Raw genomic sequence first — 25,328 nt, 5'->3', positions numbered from 1 at the left:
ACTCTGACTGGCCTGCGGCTGCATAGCCCCATATGCAGTACGGCTCAGTGCCCTGTGTGCCGTGACAGATCACTCCCATGACTGTCATCAAATGTGCCATCACAGTAGTCCTTCTGTTGGTTTGTACCAGAGGGGATAGCCAGTGTTCACATCCTACATTGACGAGTGCTGACCGGCCACCACCCTGTCAGAGGTTCATGGTTTTTCCCTCCTCAGAATGAGATGCTCTGATCCAGTAGTCTGTCCATAATGATTTGGCCCTTGTCAAAGTCATTCAGATCTTCATCCTTATCAATTTCTTATGCATTCAACATGTCGACGAGTGCTAAATGTTACCTTATTTACCATCTAATATATTCCAGACCCTGACAAACACCTATTTTACTAGATAATCAACATAATGTTTTGGTTTATGGGTGTAAAGATGCTTTAAAAAACCTTGTCATAAATATTTGCAGCTGTACATTTACGAAGAATAGGTATAATTTATGTATGATTGGTAAAGGCAGAATAGATACAAAAATAAATTCAACCATGAAAAACCAGATATACGTGCCAATTTACTTATAAATTGCGTGTGGTACAGTAGGTCGACGGGTTATTCTTAACAATAGAGTGACTGAGTTGAATAAAACTGTGTTCATCCCAGGCGGAGGTGGAGATCGAGTGTTTTTGAGCAGAAAGTGAAACTGAGCGCGGCGCCTTTAAATGGCTCTTTATTTCCCTTCTCAGAATGGCGCCCGATTTGTTCCATGCGTGATACGAGCGCCGCTGTTTTCCTTCACCGTGACCTTCTGCTGCGATCATTTACGTGTCGGTGCTGATTTTGTACTCGTGGAGTGTCCGGTATGATGCTGGCGGCGCGGAGAGTCTTGCAGTTCGGGATCAGGTTGAGCGCGCTGCCGAGGCGCGGTTGTGCCAGTGCGGTGCCCGTGGACGATGTTGTCAATGGGCTGACCGACGAGCAAATACAGGTAGCTAAAGGATCTGCGACGCAGACCGAAAAAAAAGCGCCAGACCGTCCACAGTGTAGTACTAATGCACGATTTATACTTTAATTCACTGTATACACCTCATCCATAATACTACCATTAGCATATTTTTATGTAAAACCAAGCAAGTCTCTTTTGCGCCTGTTTGAAAATCAAATGATAACTAAAGATTAATAATGAAAGTTGCACGTGAAATATTGATTTTATGTTTTGAGTCGTTGCGCCACCGCCTGCAATTCTTAGAAAATACGCACAAGCACAGAAAAACGATTAATATTGTTTCTGCAGCGCGGTTTAATTTAATCGGTAACACTGCTTGACCGGGCATAAATAATATAGTATTATGCTATTACTTCTGTATTAATTAACCACAAACTAAGTCTTAGTTATACCAATCTCTTGTTAATTCATAATTAATAAATCATGACGCATGTTAATTATCTCAAGGAGTTGCAATATTTGTTTAATTCTGTAAACACAAGTCATGTATAACATAAGTTAATACTGATTTCATGTTAGTTCATCATTAATGAATCCTGACCCATATTTTATCCCAAGTAGTTACTATTTGTTTCTGTCTTTTGATCGTGTAAACCTTTAACTACTGAAGGAACAAGTAATGAAAAAAACAAGTGAAATACTGATCTCATGTTTGTTTATCACTAATGAATAGTGACACATCTTTTATCTCAAGTACCGACTGTATTTGTTCATGTATTTCAGTAGTAACGTTATTACTATAGTATTTTATATTACTAATATATTACTATAAGTATTTGTGCCCCGTCAAGCAAAGTGGTACCATTTAATCCCTATCAACTTCCGGCTCAAAGCTGATGCCCTATGTACGACTAAAAAGTAAACGATCTTTACTTTTTGTGAATATTTGCAGATCACTTAGCGCTGACCTTGCGAACAGCGACACTACTCCACATCAAAATAAAATAAACACTTAAGCTTAACTTGTTTTTGCCGCGGCTTTAAAAAGATTCGCATAAATGTATTAAAACCACGGTTACTGTGAACGTTTTAATTAGCTGATAATTTTATTACCGACATTTATATAAAAGTTATAATAGCGCCACAAAGTTGAAAGGTTACCCGTATGTCCATTTTTAGATTGGGCACCGGAAGCTTTCCTGTATTGGTGTTTAGCTGAATGCAATATCCCCGACTCCTTAACTTGAACATAACTATAAGGTTTTTAATTATGATTTAGATTGGTGTTAATAGTACATTTATTATTACTAGTAAAGTATATATTGAAATTTGAGTCACAAAACATAAAATTGATTTTTTTTCTAATCGGAAAGGTTTTTTCTATATTATTATAAAAAAAATGTTTAAGGACTGTAGTGCCACTCAGAAATTGGTGTTGTTTAATCATATGTAGATGAAAACTGTAGCTTTGTCACTGGGTGAATGAAAACGTGTTTGCATGCACGTAGTCAATCAATTGTCAGCTAAGGCGGCACTTAAAATAATAGATTATATATTTAGGGATAGCGGGTGGCATATAGATTAAAGAAGGTTAGCATACTGATTGACCTGCATGGGTCCAAGTCCCAGGGGAAGTTCTATTGTTATACTTTGAAGTTAAATTTGAATCTCTGTATACAATATGCAAATTTAAAAATAGAAGGTTCTATGCATAAAGGAGAGTGGTAAGCAAAAGAAAAATAGATGTGCAGGTTGTATTATTTTTAAACATCGGATTCTGAAATGGTGTTATTTAGAAAGATGAGTTACACGATTACATAAACATGCACATCTTTCCCTTCACTTCCTGTGTTGTACATTGTACTGATGTGCTATCTGGAAAATTCTAAGAAATTAAGATTAAGCTATAAAATGCACATTTATCATGTAAGATGGTAATTACCGTAGAATTACTGTCTTATATGGTGTGTATTCTTCCTTTATATGACTGAATTTGCATACATGTCACCTAGGTCAACAGGCACTCGAAGTGGTAGCCTCAGTATTGACTATCACAGTTGAAGTCAGTAATACTGCATAGTAATAAACAGAATCTATAGCATGTAAGTTTAAATATGGACAGAACAGACATATTACACCAATGGTCACCGTTGTTTGTATTTGAAATTGAGAAGATGAGACGAACGAGGAAAAAGAAATGCAGATTCCTGCCTTTTTTTCCTTTAGCTCAGACAGACGGTGCGACGGTTTTTCCTGGAAGAATTGGCCCCCCACGCAGATGAAATTGATAAGAGCAATGAATTTAAAGGAATGCGGGTAAGATAATTGGATGTCACTTTTTACTATGATGGTGTCTACTGTTTTTTTCACTTGACTGTTTTTTTTTCCCCTGGGCTATGTTGTAATCAAAACATCAAGCTGCATTTCAGCACTTTTCCTGAAGGTGTCCCTAGTTTGAGAATCGGAAAGGTCACGTGACTAAGCATGTCACGGTGGGCTAGTTAAATGGGTAAATAGATTGCTGTTAATCTGCACGAACACGTGTAGTGGAAGACAGACATGCTTTGAATGATTAGATCAGGTCTGTTACTGCTTTTGAATTACAAACTATACATTTATTGTGCTGATTTGATTTGATTGTCTTGGGCAAGCATGATCCGTACACTATATTGCCAAAAGTATTGGGACACCCCTCCAAATCATTGAATTCAGGTGTTCCAATCACTTCCATAGCCACAGGTGTATAAAATCAAGCCCCTAGGCATGCAGACTGTTCTACAAACATTTGTGAAAGAATGGGTCACTCTCAGGAGCTCAGTGAATTGAAGCGTGGTACCATGATAGGATGCCGCCTGTGCAATAAGTCCATTCATGAAATTTCCTCACTACTAAAAATTCTACGGTCAACTGTTAGTGGTATGATAACAAAGTGGAAGCAATTGGGAACAATAGCTACTCAGCCACAAAGTGGTAGGCCACGTAAAATCACAGAGCGGGGACAACGAATGCTGAGGCACGCTGTTTGCAGAAGTCGCCAACTGTCTGCAGAGTCAATAGGCACAGACCTCCAAACTTCATGTAGCCTTCAGATTAGCCCAAGAGCAGCGGGTACAGAACTTCGTGGAATGGGTTTCCATGGCCAAGCAGCTGCATCCAAGCCTTACATCACCAAGTGCAATGCAAAGTGTCAGATGCAGTTGTGTAAAGCACACTGCCACTGGAATGTAAAGTTTGGTGGAGGGGGATTGTGGTCTGGGGTTGTTTATCAGGGATTGGACTTGGCCCCTTAGTTCCAGTGAAAGGAACTCTTAATGCTGCAGCATTCAAAGCCATTTTGGACAATTTCATTTTTAACTTTGTGGGAACAGTTTGGGGACGGCCCCTTCCTGTTCCAACATGACTGTGCACCAGTGCACAAAGCAAGGTTCATAAGGACATGGATGAGCGAGTCTGATGTGGAGGAACTTGACTGGCCTGCACAGAGCCCTGACTTCAACCTGATAGAACACTGTTAGGATGAATTAGACCGGAGACTGTGAGCCAGGCCTTCTCGTCCAACATAAGTGCCTGACCTCACAAATGCTCTCCTAGAAGAATGGTCAGAAATTCCCATAAACACTCCTAAAACTTATGGACAGCCTTCCTAGAAGCGTTGAAGCTTTTATGGCTGCAAAGGGTGGGCCAACTGCATATTAAAGCCTATGTATTAAGAATGGGATGTCATTAAAGTCCATGTGTGTGTAAGTCAGGTGTCTCAATAATTTTGGCAATATAGTGTATGATCATTGAATGAAGAATGATTTTTGTGTCATAGATTGAAGCTTTTCTGCCTTGTGCATGGGCTGACATTAACCAAAGGTTTTAAAAAAAATCAACCATCAGTGACATAACACTAACGGCTCTGTAGATTCTTTCTTGACGTTTTATTTTTTCGGCCATGTATGACTGTAGGGCACTTGCTTGCAAGATTGGCAGAAGCTGTAAGATGGCATTTAATTGTTTATGTCCCTATTTAATTTACTGCTACATTGTCTAATACAGTGGGTTGCAAAACTACCAAAGGGCTTCCCAGTCATTCCATATACAGTAAAACCTCGGATTGCGAGCATAATTCATTCTGGAAACGTGCTTATAATCCAAAGCACTTATATATAAAAGTGAATTTTCCCATTAGAAATAATGGAAACTCGGATGATTCGTTCCACAACCAAATGATTAATACAAAATATAAAGTAAAAATACATAAAACAAATTAACTTGCATTTTACCGTTGAAAAGAATCATGGATGGTGTGAGGGAAACGAGAGAGGAGAAGAGGAGGGTTATTTTGTAGGACGACTTTCACTATAACTAACAGAATCACTGCTATCTGTTTGTTCACTGGAATCTTGGTCTTTTTGTGCGACTTTAACAAGGGACCTATCCAAAGACAGCCGCTTTTGCCTCCTTTTCGATTTCTTGTAAATGTGGACATTGCATTGTCGTTAAATAGATTCTTCGCTCACACTGCTACGCCCTTATTCGGGTGGCGCTTTTCTACTAAATTCTACAAATGAATGAGGAACGCCGACTGAGACTGAGCATGGGAGACAATTACCCACAATCCCTCAGAGAGAGAGAGAAGAACCATCGGCTCAGTTGTGATCACGTGACGCTCGGCAGACAAAGCGAATACATAATACTCGTATTGCAAGACCTCGGTCGTTTATCAAGTTAAAATTTATTTTAAAATTTTGCTCGTCTTGCAAAACACTCGCAAACCAAGTTACTCGTAATCTGAGGTTTGACTGTATTTAAGTTTTGCCACCAGAGTACCTGATTGCAGTGATTAACTGCTCATCAAACCCATTATTAACTGAATCAGATGTGCTACCGGTGGAACATAGCATATGTGAAATGAATTGAGGGGTTGGGACAGTTTGAGAACCACCCGTCCAGTAGATGAGTCCAACACATGAAAAGCATCAGCGGTCATTAGTGTGCCGTCAGCGTTCTCATGCATGCTAATTTAATTATATACTTAGGCGTCTGCTACAATTGAATGACTGTTAAACATGTGGTTTGAAACAAGCTCCATTAGGTCTTTGGTGATTGACTGCTAAAATGTTTGTGAGAGCAAAAATCAAGGGGCAGCCTACTGGTGCATGTGATTAGTTGCCTGGGGAGTCCAGAGGAGGACACCCACCTGGCACCAGGGTGATTAAGTGGTAGTGCACACAGGGAGCCAGGAAGTCCTCTTTCTGTGACATTTGTCATGACCGATTTGTTAACTGGACCGCCAAAAACATGTATTTTCCCATAGCATTTATCCCTTTATCCGTGACTGTCCGATTTCACTGAGAAAGGGCTGTGTGAATATTAACTGGACTGCAGTGAATTTGTTGAGCTGTGGTTTATCTGTTTGTTGTGCAGGAGTTTTGGAAGAAGATGGGTGATTTGGGAATCCTGGGTGTCACAGCTCCAGGTATGGTACCAGCCAATGCTTCTTAAATTTGACTTCTCACTTGTTTCCCTAATAATACTGAATACACTTTATCTTCTTTTTTGAGTTGCTGCCCTGTCTGTTATGGACTCAGGAATGAATGAATTCCAAGGACACATAAGACTAGCTCAAGGAAGTAACAGGGAAACAAGGCAAGCTATTGCAGTGGTGGGAGTTCACGTTTTTTTTTTTTTTTAAGCTCTCGGCGTAAACATAAGCAAACGGTGTCTAGACTGCACCCTGGTCAAACAATTGGCTCCATGGGCTATAACATGTAAGCAAAATACTTGTGCTCGTGTTGCATTGGGCTCGAGGCGTTTTCATGTTCCTCCCCTGTATCATAGCTTTTCAGCTTAACATGGCCGCATGTTGATGCTTGCCATCTGGTTTGTAATAATAATAATAATAATACATTATATATAAAGGTACCTTTCTCACTTGAGGTCTTCTCACAAAGAATAAAAAACAACAACACAGTAACACCAATAAAATTGGGCATGACAAAACCATAAATCGTGAGCTTTCAAGTAGATGGACTGGAGGTGTATATGCAAGCCTAAGAGGATGAGTTTTAACGGCGGTTTTAAATAGTTTTATAGAGTGCGCGAATATGAGGGGAGAAGAGTTCCAGAGTTTGGGTGCGGTGTGGGAAAAGGCTCCAGCAGCCGCACTGCACAGTTTAACGTCCAGGACAGAAAGTAGACCGGCTAATGAGGATTGCAGGGGGTGTTTGGTGCACTGTGCGTTGTGACATATGACTTTCACCACAATTAACTGCCATATCTGCAACAGTAGCCCCTCTGAATCACTAGACTAGTGATACACAAACACACATACAGGTGAGAACAACTTGGGGGTCACAGCACAGGGTCAGGCAGTGTGCATTGTCCCTGGAGCTGAGGGTTAGGGGCCTTACTCGAGGGCCCACCTGGGGGTTAGGGGACTTACTCGAGGGCCCACCTGGGGGTTAGGGGACTTACTCGAGGGCCCACCTGGGGGTTAGGGGACTTACTCGGGGGCCCACCTGGGGGTTAGGGGCCTTACTCGGAGGCCCGCCTGGGGGTTAGGGGCCTTACTCGGGGGCTCGCCTGGGGGTTAGGGGCCTTACTCGGGGGCTCGCCTGGGGGTTAGGGGCCTTACTCGGAGGCCCGCCTGGGGGTTAGGGGCCTTACTCGGGTGCTCGCCTGGGGGTTAGGGGCCTTACTCAGGGGTCCGCGGATGTGGTTATTCTATCAAGGCCAGGTCTCACATCGGCAATCTTCCAGTCACAGACACAGAGGCTTATGCTGCCTTCAAGTCCAACTCGGAAGATCCGACTAGGGAGTAGGAAAATCACAATTACGACATGGCACTGTTCAAGTGGTTCAAGTCGGAGCCAAATGGAGGTGAGAAGAAAGCTGCTTTTTGTTTTACTGTATCTTTCGTTCCTCCAATTTGTAGCATTAATTGACTTTACGTAATCCCTTGCTCAAACAGCAGGTAGCTGACCAGCTACGTATCAAATATTGAGACAAAAACGTATAATTTTTTTTTAACGATACACACGTTTAATAACAATATCCTCAACATTCAAAACAATTCGAAACAATTTTGCAATGACACATTATGTAAAATTTACTTCTTTCAAAATAATTTGTGTCACACAATGGAGCTATCCATTTCGTCCGCCATGACTATTGTAATGACACGCCCCCAACTCAGGATCTCGGGGCTTAAAGAAAATCCTGAATTTCCCACTGGTATATACGACTTTTTAGTGATGTTCATGTGCTCTCATCTCGTATTTACGATTTTTCCGACATGACTCGAAGGCAGGGATAGCCCACTGAGCCACACACCGCTGCTCTTAGTTTGTACCACACGCCATAGCCTTCAATCACATCTTGCGTCAATGAGTCTTGGCCACCCCAACACCTTGTTGGTGGTTTGTGGTTTTTCTCTCCTCGGACCACTTTCAGTGGGTACTAACCAAAGCTGACCATGAGCTCCCCATAAGTCTCACCGTTTCGGAGATGATCTGACACAGTCGTCTGAGCATAATGATTTGGCCCTTGGCAGTGTCATTCGGATCATAATCCCTGCCATTTCTTCTGCATACAGCATGTCGACTCAAGTACTGTACCATCTAATATATCCTAGATTTTAACATGCACCATTTTTATGAGAGGTGTGACATCACATTTGAATAAATATATACCAGCTGTAGGGCAAAAAACAATCAAATTTGTTTATTTCTGTAATCTGCATGATTTTGGAGCAATTGCCCTGTTTTGGTCATTTGTATGCATCTCTGCCTCCGTCACTGCTGTCCCTTTGCTGAGTTCTGTCAGCATCGTCATCCCAGATAATGTCACCCTTATTGACACCAGGGCTGCTTGTGATGGCAAATTTCCTGAAGGCTGTTTCATTCTGCACGGGTTTTTTTTTTCATGGTTCTGTAATTCTGCCTGGCAACAGTGGAAAAATAAGGGTGTCCGATTCTGCGATTTATTGAGTTATTTTTATGGTCATTGCTGATGCTTGTCCACTTGCGCTGCTTAGTTGACCTAACCCCGGAGGGGAGTTCAGGTCGTACTTACAGACTCATCAGGCAGCTAAGAGGGGTGTTTGCTAAGAGTCCACGGAAACCACTGAGCATCCTCGGAGACCCCTAGTGAAATTCCAGTGGAATTTTCCTGTTTTTTTCCAGCTAGTTTTGGACAGGTTTTTTTGGACAGTTGGTCTGATGCGGGTGGCACAGTGATTTAGTGGGTAGCTCTCTTCATGTCATTCCTTTAAACACTGAGGATTCCTCTCAGTCCAAAGACATGCGGTTTCAGGAGATTGGTGTCTCTAAGTTTCTCAGATTGTGATTTGTGTGCGAGAGTGTGTGCCCTTTGATGGGATGACATTCCATACGGAGCATCTCCCACCTTGTGCTCAGCACTTTCTCGGATAGGAGAAGATTAAGTTAAACAGTCATTATAAAATTGAGTGATCGCAGCCCTTTGTTGGCTAAGAGTTTATGAAAAATAGATGCATTATTGTAATATTCCCAACTGGGTATAATGTGTTATACATACTACCTTTACTCTACCAGTCGATATACTGGTGAGTAATTCAGACCAGTTCAGCACTCCAGAAACTTGCCATGAAAAGGGACATGATTGCATTGGACTGAGGGGGATGTATTGGGTTCAGCTGGAATTCCCAGTCTGAATTTAAGTGCCACTCCAGTGCGGGTCAGCCAGGAAGCATCAAGCAAGCATAAAATGTAAAAGGATTAGGGAGGCCTCCGTGTTGACGCCCCCCCTGGCTTTGGGCCTGCCCTCCCCCTCCACGTTTTGTGTGAATGAGATGCTGTCCCTGTATTGCCTCTCTGTGCCTTAAACGGCCCCTCCTGATCTTGCGTCGGTCTGATCTTGTATTTTGCCTGAAGACAGCTCTGAATCCTGAGTATTACCCTAGATATGCTCTAGCTAATCCCCCCCCCCCCGGGAACCCTAGATGGATGGTCAGCCTGGAACCCTATAATTTACCAAGCTGACACTGGAGTTGTAGGTCATGTGAACTTCAGTTTATGTTTATACGTGGACAGTGACAACTGAGGTGTGGCCAGATTTACCACAAAGGGCTGTAGATTGGCAACGGCAGCTTCCCTTAATAGTGGCGCGACTGTGTGCTCCTGCGCCCTGATTGGATGATGTGGATGCTGAAGGTAGTTTGCCAGAATGCTTTTTTTATGATAGAAGCTTATAATATGTAATGGATATTAACCAAAATCAGCAGAGCAACAAAGAAGATGGCAGCTTGTGATGCTTCAAAGGCTTCTGTTGCTGCTGTTAAATGCATTTTGGTTCATTTTAGCTTTTGCGGTTCGCATGTATAACTTCATAAACTTTACTTGTGAATTTTCTGGTTCACCTTGTACGCACCCATGAATATGTGAATCAAAGCAGAAATAGATCTTTGAAGGTTCCAGATAAAATGTACAGTACCGTGCAAAAGTCATACACAGCTTAAATGATCTTCATGCTGGTCTGAAACTATGCGATTATGCCTGTCAAATTGTCAGCTTAGCCATTTCAAAACCTCTCCTAAAGTCACCCCAGCATTTGCAGAATCCATCCAATACACCCATGTATTTTTTGACTTACGATAACACACCTCATATAGCTGAACAATATCTCATTGACTAATTTAACTTAATTTATTACAGTAAGTGAGCTGTTGGTGAAATTTTATAAATACATGGAATGGCTGAGGTGCCCCTGAAGAGAGGTTTGGGAACCGAAGCCATCCAACAAGATATCAGTAACTTTTTTAAGAACAGAATCGATTCTTAGTAGTTTTTGTTGAGAACCACCCGTACTTTTAATTTTCACAAGTTCTGGTGCTAAACTGTGGTTTCTGCTCTGAGCAAAAGTGTACTTTTTACAGAGATAAATAGCTTTAAACTTTACTTTTGACTGCCTAAGACTTTTGCATAGTACTGTACATATTCTGTGAGGTTTTTACTAATTGGAGTGGAAGCGGTATCCAGTTAAACATCATCATCGCATGAGACCTCAGAGGAGCTACAGTTTAAAAGAAAAAAAAAACTTCAAATATTATTGTTGCAGTGAACTTTCACCATGTCCATTAAGAAAATTTATATGGGAGGGATGTCATCTTGAACTGAACTCTAAAATTAAGCCCTTCCCTCATCGTAATGTAGAAGGTATATAGTAAAACAGCTATGAAATATTAAAGAGCCACATTGCTATTCTGATCTCTGGCTCAGTTACTTGGGTCAGTTACTTCGTTTTTTTTTTTTTTTTTGAGGTGAATAGCCAGCAAATTTTCTTACACCTAATAAGTTGAACATAAAAGGCGCTTCTGATTTAAACAAGCTGGTAATGTTTTGGGTATGTTATCGATCTCCACGTTATTTCCTGCTGCTCATATGTTGTCTTAGCGGACACACCGAATAGCTGAACTGAAAAATACGCCTTTTTTTTTCTTAGGTTATTTGGGATTTTAGCAAATGCCCCTCTGTACAGTGATTTGTTGTCCTAAGCAAGTTCATTGGGCTGCGCGACAGGAGAAGGAATTTGCTTCCACAGGACACAATAAAGGAAACTCTGTTTTCAACGCCTGCCGTATTTGGACAGGAGCATGTATCCCCTGGTCAAACTGAAAAGTGTCCTTCTGCAGCCCGCCAGACTGCTGTAGTCAGTGGTCCATTGAAAATCACAAGGCCCATATTATTTGGCAATTTGTTGTCCTTGTATAACAAGGTAAATGCTAATGAACATTGAGCACTACAGTGAAAGTTCAGCATTATAGATTGGCCCTCTTATTTTATAGTTCTTTGACAGTAGAGTACCTTTTAAATATGCTTGAGTTTTTAAATATTCTAATTAAAATAATTGTATATACAATATGTTTAATATATCTGATTTGATTATTTTAAGAGTTCATTTTAGGCACTTTCCTGTTGCAGGAACTTTTTTTCTGGAACAAGAAACTACTGTCGTATTCCCACCACAGGAACTCTGTCTGTTTGTAGTTCCTCAGAAGTAGTTCCAGAACCTTTTTTAGTCCCTATTCTGGACTAGGTATTTTTGTTCAACCACAAACCACTGGGGTGGGCCTTACAGTGATAAGCTTGCCGATTGGTTGACCACAAGCACTGGCACTAACTTGGAAGTTACTCAGAAGTGCAGGTAATAGAATTAGTAGTACTGGAATAAAATTTGAGCAGATGGAATTATTTTTGTATCTCAGTTACATTGAATGCATTAATGAATAACTTTTTTGTTGTGTCTCTATATTTCTGCATCTGAAAATTTGATTTGTAACCAATACTTTTGTCTAATATTGCTGGTACTGGCAGTGAAACTTAACAGCACAATAATGTTACATGGATTTTTCTGTAGAAAACAAAAGATCAATCTACTTGCCAAATTTAATAATGAATTATACAAACATCATGGCTCATATAAATTATATATTTATATATAAAAATAAAAGGCTATATCCTGTCTCTCAGACCACATGATCGATCTCTCTAACTAACAAAATTACTTGCTCATCCTCCATTGTTTTTTAGTGGAGGTGCTGATTCGTATGAAATTACTTGTGAAGTTATCCTGCGAACTTTTTTGCATCTCCCATTCTTATTTAGCATAAAGGTTATAGTTCCTGGTATGCGATGGGAAAGCGACACACAAAAGTGGCCAGGAACTGCTAAAGTTCCTGGTTGAGACGGCTCAGGAACTTGAAACCAGGAGCTAGGTACCTGAATTCTGTGGGAAAGTGCCTAATATTTGTATTGTGTGCTTTGTGCTTTAAAATTTACTGCAAGTTTGTTGTACTTCGGTTAGCAAAATGTGTTGTGAAGATTCAGACAGAATATTTACCACTGAGCCTGCTGGTACAGTAAGACACAGGATTAGACCAGTGACAGTTTGAGGATGTAAATCATTGGTGCAAGACGATTTAAATTGATCATGATTATTGAGGGAGCCATTTGATACACCAGAAATCTTTGGTTTCTGTTTCTATTAGACTAGATTGATTGATTATTCCATAATTCTGATAACCTAAATTCAAACCTTTAACTTCACTGAAAAAATTGCGTGTTACTATGAGAATTACACGCTATTAATGGAATCCAAAGAGAGTAGAATCTCGGAATATTAATTTATTGTGTAAACAGGGAGGATACTCCTGTGTAAACTGTCAACTACTGAACTGTACAGAAAAATAGAAACAAGGGGTGTGGCCTATCTGATGGGGGTGGGGGGGGTGGTGATTGCCGGTGGTGAAACTTGCAAAACTTGCTGGCACAGATCAGTGGAACGATGTTACATTGTTTTTTATTTTGTGGAAAACGAAAGATTGATCTCTGGGCCAGATTCAGTAATGACTTATAAATATGTTGCTAGCTGGTTCTTTGACACCTCCACTAAGTGGTGAATGAACCGACAAAATCCCTCGTCCTCCACCATGGAAAATGGCTGGTCGTCCAACGCAATTTTGTCCCTTATTTTAGTAGTTGTCTTCAACTCTGGTGCATGCTAATTTTGAATAGTTAATATTAAGAGTTTAAATATTGGCTGACAATATCGACCAAGACTGACACATTAGACCGATGCCAATATCTTCATTTTTGATGAATATTGGCTGATATCGATATGTTAACCAATATTTCGTGCATCTCAAAAGGCTATTTATTTTTATAAATTATTTTTTATTTATAAATTATATTTAATTCTATTTTATTTTTATTTAATTATATTTTATATTTAATTATATTTATAAATGATATTTAATTTATATAAATTATTTTTTATGTAGATAGCTGGTTAGCTCCCTTGACCATTACTACTGTAGCTAGGGAGAAAAACCTCACTTTTGTAGCACAAAAAAGTCATTTCCCCAAAGCATCATCACACATAGATTATATTAACTATTATAGAGAGCGTTCTTCTCTACAAAACAGGGGTGAGCTTCCCAAAGGCATCATAATTCTTCCTTTACATTAATGAACAGTTCCGTCATCCTACATTTCGGAAATTCACATGCCGGCACTGCTACTTTGTGCATCTATTTACAGCGTGTGAACGCAAGAGCAGAGAAGGAAGATTTTGCCCCCAAAAATTAATTCTGACATTACAGATCAATGCAGCTGAATCGCCACCTTAACAATCGATTCATCACGATGCATCGATGCATCCTTACGCCCCTCCTTCCTACCGATTAGGATGCTGTTGCTGGGGCGAGTGGGAACACCTGCTCTGACGTCAAAGGGCAGCTACACCAAGTGCGCAGAGCCCAGCTGTGCTCGCGGCTGGGGTCAGTTCAGACCCGCGGAGGCGACTCCTGACCAGTGAGACAGCCACTGTGCAAAACTGCCTTAAATGACCTCCTGGGCTAGTAATTGTGGAACACCTCCTTAAAGGCTCAATAAAGGCAAAACCTATCAATTTTGTTTACTTCTACTTGTGTTTTGAGTTCGATGGGCGATTTATCCTGCTCTTTCCTAATTAGGACTCCAGTATTGTATAGGGAGGAGTGTTGGGCGCATTAATAAAATTAAAAAATATATACATGTAGTTAGTATTTCCATAGGGCTTCTGTTGACCACTTTTAAATAGCTTGTATAACCATAGTTTGCTTCAAGTGTAACACTCAGCAGTGTCGGCTCTGTGTTTATTATAATGCTGTATAATATAAAAAATGTACATGTGTAATGAGATGTAGGAAATAGTCCATTCTCGTTTATCCAGCGGTGCGTCTTTACGATTCTGGAGCCTATCCCAGAACGCACTGGGCCCCCGGACACGCGATCACGGGTCACAGTCACACACATTGCAGGCGTGTTAGACACACAAATTCAAGTAACTGCATGTTTTTGGGCTGCAAGAGGAAACTGGATCCCCAGAGGCAGGGATGGTCAGACAAAGGGGTAGCATGTGAAGGGCACACACAGGGCTGGGGAGGGACTCAAACCCGCAGTCCTGGAAGCGTGAGACTGCAGTGCTGCTCACAGAAACACTGTACTGTCCTCAGATGTAGAAGATCTTAGTTTAATATGACATTTTAACAGCCGGCTCCCTAATCATGATTTTCTTTGTGCGCAAAGAGAACTTGTACCTAACCTTTTCAATCGTCCTATAAATTTCATTGGCTTCCATGCGTGGTTAAAATGGAAAAAGAGACCCAGATGTTAAATTTAGCCCTGGGAATGGGTAAGGCTGAAGTCACCACCTCCGTAATTAACGGCGACTGCATTTGCGTGTCGTCTTATCACGGTTCACAAGGTGAGAGGACAACTGGCAAATAAAAATAGCTTAAATCTTTTTGGGACCGCGGGAAATGGCGGTATGAAGGAAACACAATGGAAAGACGGCGGTTCCTTTGAACTGTGAGAAGCGGCAGCTTCGCCAGAAGGGAACCCCCCACCCCTGCGGCCCATCTCTGCCCCCCTGCTCCGCCTGCCTGCCGCTGTTTTGGTGTCGCGTAAGCATATAGACCCTGTTTTGTTTGCATCACACATGGAGAAACAACACTATGGAATCATTACTGAAGTGGAGATTCCTCATACTGTCTTTGTGGCAAGCAAGGCCTGCTTATTCATTTACTGTAGAGTGACGTCCTGTGATATTTATAGAAACCAAAGGCAGTGTCCTTTTCATGCGGGCAGTGTCATTGAGGCCTTATCTCATTTTGCTTTTCATATGAGCATGCTTGCTTTTTCTCTCCTTCCATCTAATTTATTTTGACCCGCAAAAAGACGAGCTCTTAATTGTATTTCATGTGATTACACTGGACTCGTCTCTTGCATCATCTTTCTTATTGTTTGTTCGTCAAATTAGCTACGCTCCCACACCAGGCTTGAGTTCCGGTCGAGGAAGGTAGCAGCATTCCCATGTCATTTTATCCTGCTAGTGCTCCGTCGGTGGGGGCGGGGCGGGGGGTGGGGGGTAAATGGAGAAATCAAGGGAGTTAGCGTTGGCCAACAGTGTTCCCACGTGCAGACTTGACCCTTTGCTTTGTCTCTCCGGCAGTGGAGCTGGGAGGCTCGGGATTGGGCTACCTGGACCATGTGATCGTGATGGAGGAGCTGTCGCGGGTGTCTGGCGCAGTGGCCCTCAGCTACGGCGCGCACTCCAACCTCTGCGTCAACCAGCTGGTGCGCAACGGCAACCAGGCCCAGAAGGAGAAGTACTTGCCCAAGGTGCGGGGGGGCGCAGGGCCAAATGAGCGACCCCCTCGCTCACAGACGCCCTTAAGGAAGGTCGAATAATTAGCCGCACATTAAGGGGACGATTTAAGATCTCCTTAATCAAGGGTCTGGCTCACTGATGATGCATAATGCGCTTACATGGGTAGTTTTTATTGATGTGCTTTAAATACCTACTTCATTGACACCCCCTGCCTCCCCCCGAAGCTGTTGACAGGGGAGCATGTGGGTGCCTTGGCCATGAGCGAGTCCAATTCCGGCTCAGACGTGGTGTCCATGAAGTTGAAGGCCAAGAAGGAGGGTAAGCCCCTACTGACAGAGTGGCGCATTCCGGAACTGGACCTGGGACCATGCATGGCTGTTCCACTGATGCTAAACTCGGGGGGGGGGTTGGTCCCACATGTTTAGACTCACAAGACAGAGGTTAATTTCTTCTGCTCTGAGGGTTATTGTAGTCTCTTTAAATACAAAAGTATGATGCATTGCGTTTCTTTCTTTTTTTCGTTTCCTAGGTAACATCTATGTCCTCAATGGTCACAAGTTCTGGATCACCAATGGTCCGGACGCTGATGTGTTCATCGTGTACGCCAAGACAGAGCAGAAGCAGGAATCGCGGGGAATCACCGCCTTCATTGTGGAGAAGGTCTGTATATATAATCAAGCGGGTTCGTAGTTATGCTTGGTGTTTTATAGCTCTTCAATATCTTCATTGACTTACTTAATTGACTGTAACTAATTAAATAACTTACTGACATCCTGCTCCCTCTTGGCCAAGCAGCTTATCTATTTAGTTTAATTTATTAGATTAGTCGCTAATTTAATCGCGTTCACAATATGGAATACGTAGTTCTGTGTAACTGTAAACAGAAACTCCATACAAACCCGTCCTTTTTTAAGTCATTTAGGAAGGTAACTCTGTTGCTTGCATTCCCTTCTGTCTTTGGCTTCATAAAAGTAAATTGTAAATATAATTATTTACACATTATTTGCACAGCTAATTATTTTTTGAGATCATTCCTCTTGTATGGGCGTGAGTAATAAATCAGTTTAGTGTGTTTTCCTGTCCACACTGCTCACATGAAAGTTGGCTGCTTGATATATTTTTGAGCATTTTGCCCTAATGCAGGCTGCTCTTTAAACTGCCTGTTAAGGATTCATATGACTCATCTTAGGTCTCAGAGGGGGAGGTGTAAAGAGAGCCTGTCGTTTAATATTATGTCACAGTATAGGGTTGAATAAAAAGACGTAGAAATTGCAGTGACTGTTTGCAGAGTTCAGCGTGAGTTCAGCGTGACCGAGCCCCCGCCATGCGCTCCAGCTCCCGTCACCTCAGTACCGGTGCCTCTTAACGCCTCCCCCTGCCAGCTGTGACTTGTCCCCCCTCCCCCACCCCGCCTCCCCAGGGTATACCAGGATTCAGTACCGCCCAGAAGCTGGACAAGCTGGGCATGCGAGGCTCCAACACTTGCGAGCTGGTCTTTGAGGACTGCAAGGTGCCAGGTGGGAAGTCCGAGAGGCCGGATGGCTGCGGTTCAGCCCGAGAGGCTCCCATCTCATGGGGTGGAGAATAAACATTAATAAGCTACATAAATATGAAGTCTGGGGCCTGTTTCACAAAACCGGATTTCTTGCTTAGTCGGATAACTTGTTGGATTTAAGGTAGTCTGGGCTAGATGATCGCATACATTTACCCCAGACTACTTTAAATCCAACAAATTATCTGGCATATCTATAATGTTCCTTGGAGCTACTCCTTACAAGTGCTGCCCGTCCAAATGGTGCCCCCCCCCCTAGCATGTTGGAAAGTTGGTTTGAGATCTGAACTCCTGCCTCCTGAAATTTAAACTCTCACAGCAATCCTCTCTACTCTGCCTGTGGGGCTGAAAATCCTCCCAGCTAGTGCCGTGTTAATCTGTGATGTGTGTCTGGGTCAGCCTGTTTCAGTACCAGCTCCAGTGTTTCTGTATGAGTTTAGTAAATGCAGTCTGGCTTTCTGTTCTCCAACCCCAACAACTCTTGTGCAATTTCCAGCTTAAGTATTTTTTTCCAGTGCTAGAAAATTATGATTCCATTTAAATGCATACAAAATTATATAAATGTGTATAACTTTGTATGTATTTAAGCCTGTTTTTTGCTTTCTTGCACTGAAAATGCAGTCAGAGTGTGGCGATCACATCTCCATGGCAACAGCTGGGACATACCTCATGCCATACATTTTTAATTTTTAGCGGAGCTGCTCACTGTCACGGAGCAGCACCAGCTCATGACGCCCACTCAGGAAGGGGAGTGGGTCCCCAGCATCAATATCGAGACCCCCCCTGCCCTCCATGGCTTGATCACCTCTCTGGTCACATTATCCAAGGCTCCCAGCCATTATTGCGCTAACAAGACTGTCTATATGATATTTAAATGCAAAACAAAACGGTTCTCCTTGTTGTCGTCGGGGACTTGCAGATCAGTTGGGTGTAAACCCATGGTGTTGCCCACAATATGGGGAGCATGCAGGCTTTGAACCATCTATGTGTCTAAACAATGAGCTTAGCTCTCTCAGATCTGTCCGCTGGGGACCCTTCCTCTCCCCCGCGCCACTTCTCTTTCTTCCCCATGTTTTTTTTTTTAAACACTCCCCAAAGGTTGATGTTGATCTTGCGTCACGGATCCCTTCCCATGGGTTAAACTAAACTATAGACGCTCCCAGTCCTGCTTACAGCAGTTGTTTTCTCATAGCAGAGGATGAAGGCGTTTTGTTTTGGTGCTCCTTGTTGTTCTGTTGGCCCCTGCACAGCTGCTGTGATCTCCTGGAGATTTTTTGCTGCTTCTTGTTGACTCTGCGGCATCTTCGCTCTGTTCTAAAAGCTCTGTCAATTTTCACGTGTGTCTATCCCTCCCAACCAAGAGGAGAATGTCCTGGGGTTGCTCAACAAGGGTGTGTATGTCTTGATGAGCGGGCTGGACCTGGAAAGGCTGGTGCTGTCCGGTGGACCTTTGGGGTAAAATGCAATTTTTTTTTGTTCTCTTTGTTCAGTGTAGCGATGTAGTGAAGTAATATAGTAATACAGTGTGCTCCTAGCTGCATCATATTCTTTTAGGTAGTTCCAAATTAATATTGCAGAATTCCAAAAGTCAGTTGTTTACTGTAATACACCGATGCGATCATAGCTTTTGTGACCTCTGATCTCTTGTGCTTTCCAGCATCATGCAGGCCGTAATGGACCAGGCCATCCCATACGTCCATGTCAGAGAGGCTTTCGGACAGAAGATAGGACACTTCCAGGTGGGGCTAGAACATGCGTGTGCATGTATGTGTATGATGAGGGATACGAAAATGTGAAAATCAATCGCTTTGATTTTAAAAGCCTTTCCATCACAAATGGCAAGGAGCTGGGCTTTGAAGGAAGCGGAACAGAGAGGGCTGGGGGGGGGGGGTGGGGGGTGGGGAGTGAGAGAGAGGGAGAGCAGCTGCAAATGGGCTGTAGATGTGAGTCACTCATAAATACAAGAGGTTTGCAATTACTCTGCCTGCTTATAGCCCAGAGAAGCAGAAGCAATTATGGGCGGAGCTGGTAGGGAGGTCGAGCGGCGAAAGCTGCCCTCCACGGGCTAATGCAGTAATGGCAACCCGGGCACCGCCCTCGGAACTGCGGGCAGGGTACGACGGAGGCGGCGAGGAGGGAGTGGCCCCCCGCATGTCTTTATGGGGCGCCTGCTATCAGGCATGCACTGAACTCTGAAAATGTCCCCCCCCGCCCAACTCTCCCCAGCTACTGCAGGGCAAGATGGCAGACATGTATACGCGGCTGAGCTCATCCCGACAATACGTCTACAACGTGGCTCGTGCCTGTGACAAGGGACACTTCAGTGCCAAGGTGAGCCCCCCCCCAAACCCAGGGAGGTGGGCACATTATATAACTTCATTCTCACCCTTTATGTGCTGATAATTGTTACAAATGGGGCCCAAAGGAGGATTATGGGTAAGAATACTAACCTGCAGGAATATATATAACAGCGCAAGGAATGCGGGGAGTACTATGTTTAAGTCAATATTGATTAATGAAAAGTAAGGTTAAGAACATTATTTAAAAAAATATATGGTTAAGTAACTTACTAATAGTAGAAAACTCAGAAAATTGTATTTAAAGCTCCTTTAGTTAAAGAAAATTCTCGAATTTGAAGACCGGGATGGATGTGTGTTTTTGGAAATTAAAATGTCAGACTTGCTGCAGTAAGCTGTTCTGGGCCGATCGAGTTCTGATCCGGTGTGCTGTTGCAGGACTGTGCTGGAGTCATCCTCTTCTGCGCTGAGAATGCCACGCAGCTCGCGCTGGATGGGATCCAGTGCCTGGGTAGGGACCCCGGCGGCCATTCTGCACAAAGCTCGGTCACGGCGGGTTTGGGAATTGCTGCTGATGTCATTCAGACACCTGCGTTTGTTAGCACTCCATTCCTGTTTGTTTATACCTGTGCAGCCGGTTGTGCGGACTCTGCGTTTCTTAGTGTCCGGTTTCCATCTGCTTACACCTGTCCAGAAGGCAGTGCAGACACCAGTGTCTGTCCAGAAGGCAGTGCAGACACCAGTGTCTGTCCAGAGGGCAGTGCAGACACCAGTGTCTGTCCAGAGGGCAGTGCAGACACCAGTGTCTGTCCAGAGGGCAGTGCAGACACCAGTGTCTGTCCAGAGGGCAGTGCAGACACCAGTGTCTGTCCAGAGGGCAGTGCAGACACCAGTGTCTGTCCAGAGGGCAGTGCAGACACCAGTGTCTGTCCAGAGGGCAGTGCAGACACCAGTGTCTGTCCAGAGGGCAGTGCAGACACCAGTGTCTGTCCAGAGGGCAGTGCAGACACCAGTGTCTGTCCAGAGGGCAGTGCAGACACCAGTGTCTGTCCAGAAGGCAGTGTTGTTACCACCCTGTACTGCAATCTCTGCTTTTCTTATAGCTCCATTCCTGTGTGCTGCAAACTTTGCATTTGTTACCGCTCTGTTCCCATGTGTTTACACCTGTCCAGAAGACAGTGTGGACTCTGTTTGTTACAGCTTTGTTCCCGTGTTTGCATCTATCTGGAAGGCAGTATGGATTCTGCATTTGTTACCACTCCATTTGTGTATTTACACCTGTTTGTAAGGCAGTGCACACTCTGCGTTTGCTACCTTCCCATAGTGGAGACTTTGCATTTGTTATAGTTGCATTCTCATGTTTTTGCACCTGTCTGAAAGGCAGTGTGAACTCGGCGTTTGTTACCACTCTGTTTCTCTGTGTTTACACCTGTCCCAAGGTGGTGCAAACTGTGTGGTTGTTACCGGTCCGTTCCCATGTGTTTACACCTGTCCGGAAGGCAGTGCAGACTCTGCATTTGTTACTGCTCTGTTCCCGTGTGTTTACACCTGTCCGGAAGGCAGTGCAGACTCTGCATTTTTTACTGCCCAACACTGCAGACTCTGCGTTTGTTACCAGCCCATAGTGCAGACTTTGCGTTTGTTATACCTTCGTTCCCGTGTTTTTATACCTGTCTAGAAGGCAGTGCAGTGTCTGCATTTGTTACTGCCCTGCAGTTTGGACTCTGCATTTGTTACTATCCCGTTCCCGTGTTTACACATGTCCGGAAGGCAGTGCGGACTCTGTGTTTGTTCCTGCCCCATTCCAGTGTGTTTACATCTGTTTGCAAAGCAGTTCAAACTTTGCATTTGTTACCGCTCCATTCCCATGTGTTTACACCTGTTCACAAGGCAGTGCAGACCCCCTGGAGTGGGGACTCTGCATTTGTTACCACTCCATTTCTGTGTGTTTACACCTGTGCAGAAGGTAGAGTGGACACTGAGTTTGTTACTGCTCTGTTCTCGTGTGTACACCTGTCTAAATGGCAATGCGGACTCTGCCTGGACAGTGTGAACTCTGCATTTGTTACTGCTTCATTCCCGTCTGTCTGTACATATCCAATAGGCACTGTGGACATTTGTTACCGCCACGCAGTGTGGACTGTGGACATTTGTTACCGCCTCGCAGTGTGGACTGTGGACATTTGTTACCGCCTCGCAGTGTGGACTGTGGACATTTTTTACCGCCTCGCAGTGTGGACTGTGGACATTTGTTACCGCCTCGCAGTGTGGACTGTGGACAGTTGTTACCGCCTCGCAGTGTGGACTGTGGACAGTTGTTACCGCCTCGCAGTGTGGACTGTGGACTCTCTCATGTCAGTTACACTCAGTAATTTTTAAATGGGATCTTTTCCACTCATAATTTTCTCTCTTGAACTTTACAAGAATGAATAAACCCTAACCCCTTTAACCTGTAGTCCCACCATAAAGCAGAACTGACCTCCAGTGAAGTCCATTCTTACGAAGAAGTTCAGCCCTGGACCTTGTTTGGAGAGCCTGGACTAAAGACTGGAGAGCCTGGACTTAATTATTAAGGCCCCTAATCATACCAAGTGGTTCCAGCCTGCGAGGGTTTTGTCAGCGTATGTCATGGCGAAGCAGTAATCGTTAGCAAATGCAGCTCCTCCTGCCCAGCCACCTGCTTGGCTGTGCTGCACCATAACCTTCAGCCAACTTTCTTAACCAACCTGCTGCATGATGGTGAAGGAAGTTGCCTTTGAAAGCAAAATATAGCACGTGGTAACCTCAGCGGTGGTTACGGCGGCGTGCCCTCCACTAATAGCTAACGTGCGTAAAGAAAACCCCGGAAAACCGCCGAAACATTTCTTGTAAACCATAAACGTAATGCAATAATCCAACATAGCACATATGGCCTGCAGAATTACATTAGGGCCTTTTGATCAGATTACGGATCAGAGTGGATGTTCTGTGGTATTTCTGGCGTGAGTGGAGGAGACGAGGAACTGTAAGAACAGGAGCATCTGGCCCAAGCCAAATACAATGATTATTGTAATGATAATGATATATTTATTTATGCTTCTTTTTTTGCCAACAGGGGGCAACGGCTACATTAACGACTACCCCTTGGGGCGCTTCCTGCGTGACGCCAAGCTATACGAGATCGGGGCCGGCACCAGCGAGATCCGCCGAATGGTCATTGGCCGAGCCTTCAACGCCATGTACAAATAAACCACCTTGGGTTTTGGGGGAGGGGGAGGGGGCGGGGTCAAATAAAACTCTGAGGCCACACAGATAGCTACACTTTTTCCCCGAGGGGTTCTTCAGCTGAGTCTTGGACAGCTGTGGGCTTCCTATGATGTCGGTATGGCTCTGGAGGAAGGGAGGGAGCCCCTTCGTCTCCCGCGATGAGAAGGGGGGCAGCTGTTCAGGAGTGGGAACGGCTTCCTCGGGCAGTTCCCGTGAAAGTTGGGTGGTATGCTGCACCCCCGTTTTCACCCCTCGCCATCGTCCACCGCGGACGGGAGTTTGCTCACATTACAAGATGACTTCCTCCTAAACAGGTCCTGCAAAGATAATGTGTAAACAGCCTGCCTTCTGACATCTCCACATGGTTTCTTTTCTGGGAAATCATTTCCCATAATCCACACAGATTCCCTGCGTAGAGACTTTCGACTTCTATAAACCACCACTCCCCCCCCCGCCAATGATATTATTTGACGAGAAACCTGAGAACGCTTAAATTTTACATGCCGTTGTTTGGTATTTAAATATAGTTGCTCTCTTTGTGAAACCCATCTGACCTCAATATAAACAAGGACACATCACTTTATATGCTCGGTGATTTGGTTCACGGGTTTTTCCCTGTAATGAGGAAGTGTGGCCATCTCCATCAATGATGGGATGTCCTCGAAGAAATATTTCTTTTGTGTGACTGTAAAATCTAGTCGTAAATGAACCAGCAAAGCTTCCAGAGCAATTAATGGATATTTGTACCTCACAAGCACTAAAATGACGTGTCATTATAGGATTAAAAACCATGTCCTGATTTGATGTGCAGCTTCTGTAGCATAATTTTTTAATCAGTAGTTGGGTGCTGTAGCTCTTTTTTTTCCCCCTTGTGTGTGTACAGGGACAACAACAATAATAATAATAAATAGTTGAGTCCTAATAAAACCTGAAATGTACACTGCTTGTTGTGGTTTTCAGAGTCGTCTTGATGTTTTCAGAAACTCCAAGCATGCTGGGAAAACATGGACAGAATAATTTGAATTATTCATCACACGGCCAACAGGTGTTCTAAATAATTGAGATTCATTTTGGAAAAAGCATGGCCCTCATCCTTCTGCCGTTAAGCTGTGATTGTTGTTGAAAGCGGGTTAAAAGGTTATCGCTTTTAAGGCAAACGACAGTGTAATGTTATAGATGCTGAATTCGGTGAAACCTTTGTCCATCCTTCAGTTTAACCATTTTCATACTGCTTATGCAGCAAAGGATTGTGGGTAGTATGTAGTTCATCCCAGGAAGCACTGGGTGGTGGATTCCCTTGCCAGTCCTCCACACACACAATATATTAAATAGTGCCCACTCAGCGTCTGTGTTTCTGTACACATATGCTTATTCTCTTGCAGCAAATGACTCTGGGTGGGGGGAAGGTACACGCTTAATTAGCGCACAGCTGCATACCTCATTTCTCGGAGAGTACCAACACCTCCCTGACGACCCCCCTGTCAGTCAGATGACGTCCCTCAGTGGGCGGGGCTCTCGTGTTGCCAGAGCTGGGCTGCTGTACGGCTCAGCAAGGCCCTGCATGTCAAAGCACAGACCTTTAATTACCACTTGGCTGCCCTGCAATTTCAGCTGACCCCCCCCCCCCCCCCCCACCAATCACTGAGAGCACTGATATTATGGGGTATCAGAACGTCGTTAAAGATAAACGCTCCACTTCTGTTTCTGCCTGTCTGCAAGCTGTTACTTCTGTATTACTTTCTGCCTTTAACCAGAAATTCTGTATTACTTCCCAATACTAAGCTATAGAATTTTATTTAGAAAGAATTATCGTTTAAAATTTTGGCTTTTTTTCTGCTTCACATAAAGTAAGGTTTTTAAAAAATGAGTCACAGTCGTCACTATATATAGTGGATATATATGTATTATATATGTGTGTCACACATACTATATATAAGTGTGAAAGTGTCAAGACTTTGGAACAGTAGGGTCCTGATATTTTCCTAAATATGCCATTGTGGTGGGTAATCTAGCCTTGTTATTCATTATGACAGACATCTGAGGGAGTGGAAGAACAGAACTAAAATGATTCCTAGATGGGAATAAACAGGCTAATGAATGCGCAGTATAATGTACCAACTAATA

At 43.4% G+C, this 25,328-nt stretch overlaps 1 protein-coding gene across 1 annotated transcript; it reads left to right on the top strand.

The window, feature by feature from the left end:
• Positions 1 to 722: 722 nt before the first annotated feature.
• On the top strand, positions 723 to 24,149 carry ivd (isovaleryl-CoA dehydrogenase). Its single transcript, XM_023828247.2, has 12 exons — positions 723 to 974; positions 3,159 to 3,248; positions 6,345 to 6,396; positions 15,951 to 16,120; positions 16,334 to 16,427; positions 16,639 to 16,769; positions 17,530 to 17,626; positions 19,023 to 19,116; positions 19,319 to 19,400; positions 19,888 to 19,992; positions 20,397 to 20,469; positions 23,053 to 24,149. Exons 1-12 carry the CDS (start codon positions 849 to 851, stop codon positions 23,184 to 23,186), a joined length of 1,248 nt encoding a protein of 415 aa, XP_023684015.1. The 5' UTR covers positions 723 to 848; the 3' UTR covers positions 23,187 to 24,149.
• The last annotated feature ends 1,179 nt before the right edge of the window (positions 24,150 to 25,328 follow it).

Source organism: Paramormyrops kingsleyae, chromosome 14, assembly GCF_048594095.1.
Source record: "Paramormyrops kingsleyae isolate MSU_618 chromosome 14, PKINGS_0.4, whole genome shotgun sequence".
Lineage (NCBI taxonomy): Eukaryota > Metazoa > Chordata > Actinopteri > Osteoglossiformes > Mormyridae > Paramormyrops > Paramormyrops kingsleyae.
The sequence above is the reverse complement of the archived record's forward strand: the minus strand, read 5'-3'. Positions and strand labels throughout refer to the sequence as shown.

What these genes read in the sequence shown, in the direction of transcription:
- ivd (XM_023828247.2), top strand. Translation starts at nt 849, where the DNA reads ATGATGCTGGCGGCGCGGAGAGTCTTGCAGTTCGGGATCAGGTTGAGC. An exon ending in CCTGGGTGTCACAGCTCCAG is followed by an intron (nt 6,397 to 15,950) that starts GTATGGTACCAG and finishes TCTCTCCGGCAG; the next exon opens with TGGAGCTGGGAGGCTCGGGA. An exon ending in GTTGAAGGCCAAGAAGGAGG is followed by an intron (nt 16,428 to 16,638) that starts GTAAGCCCCTAC and finishes TTCGTTTCCTAG; the next exon opens with GTAACATCTATGTCCTCAAT.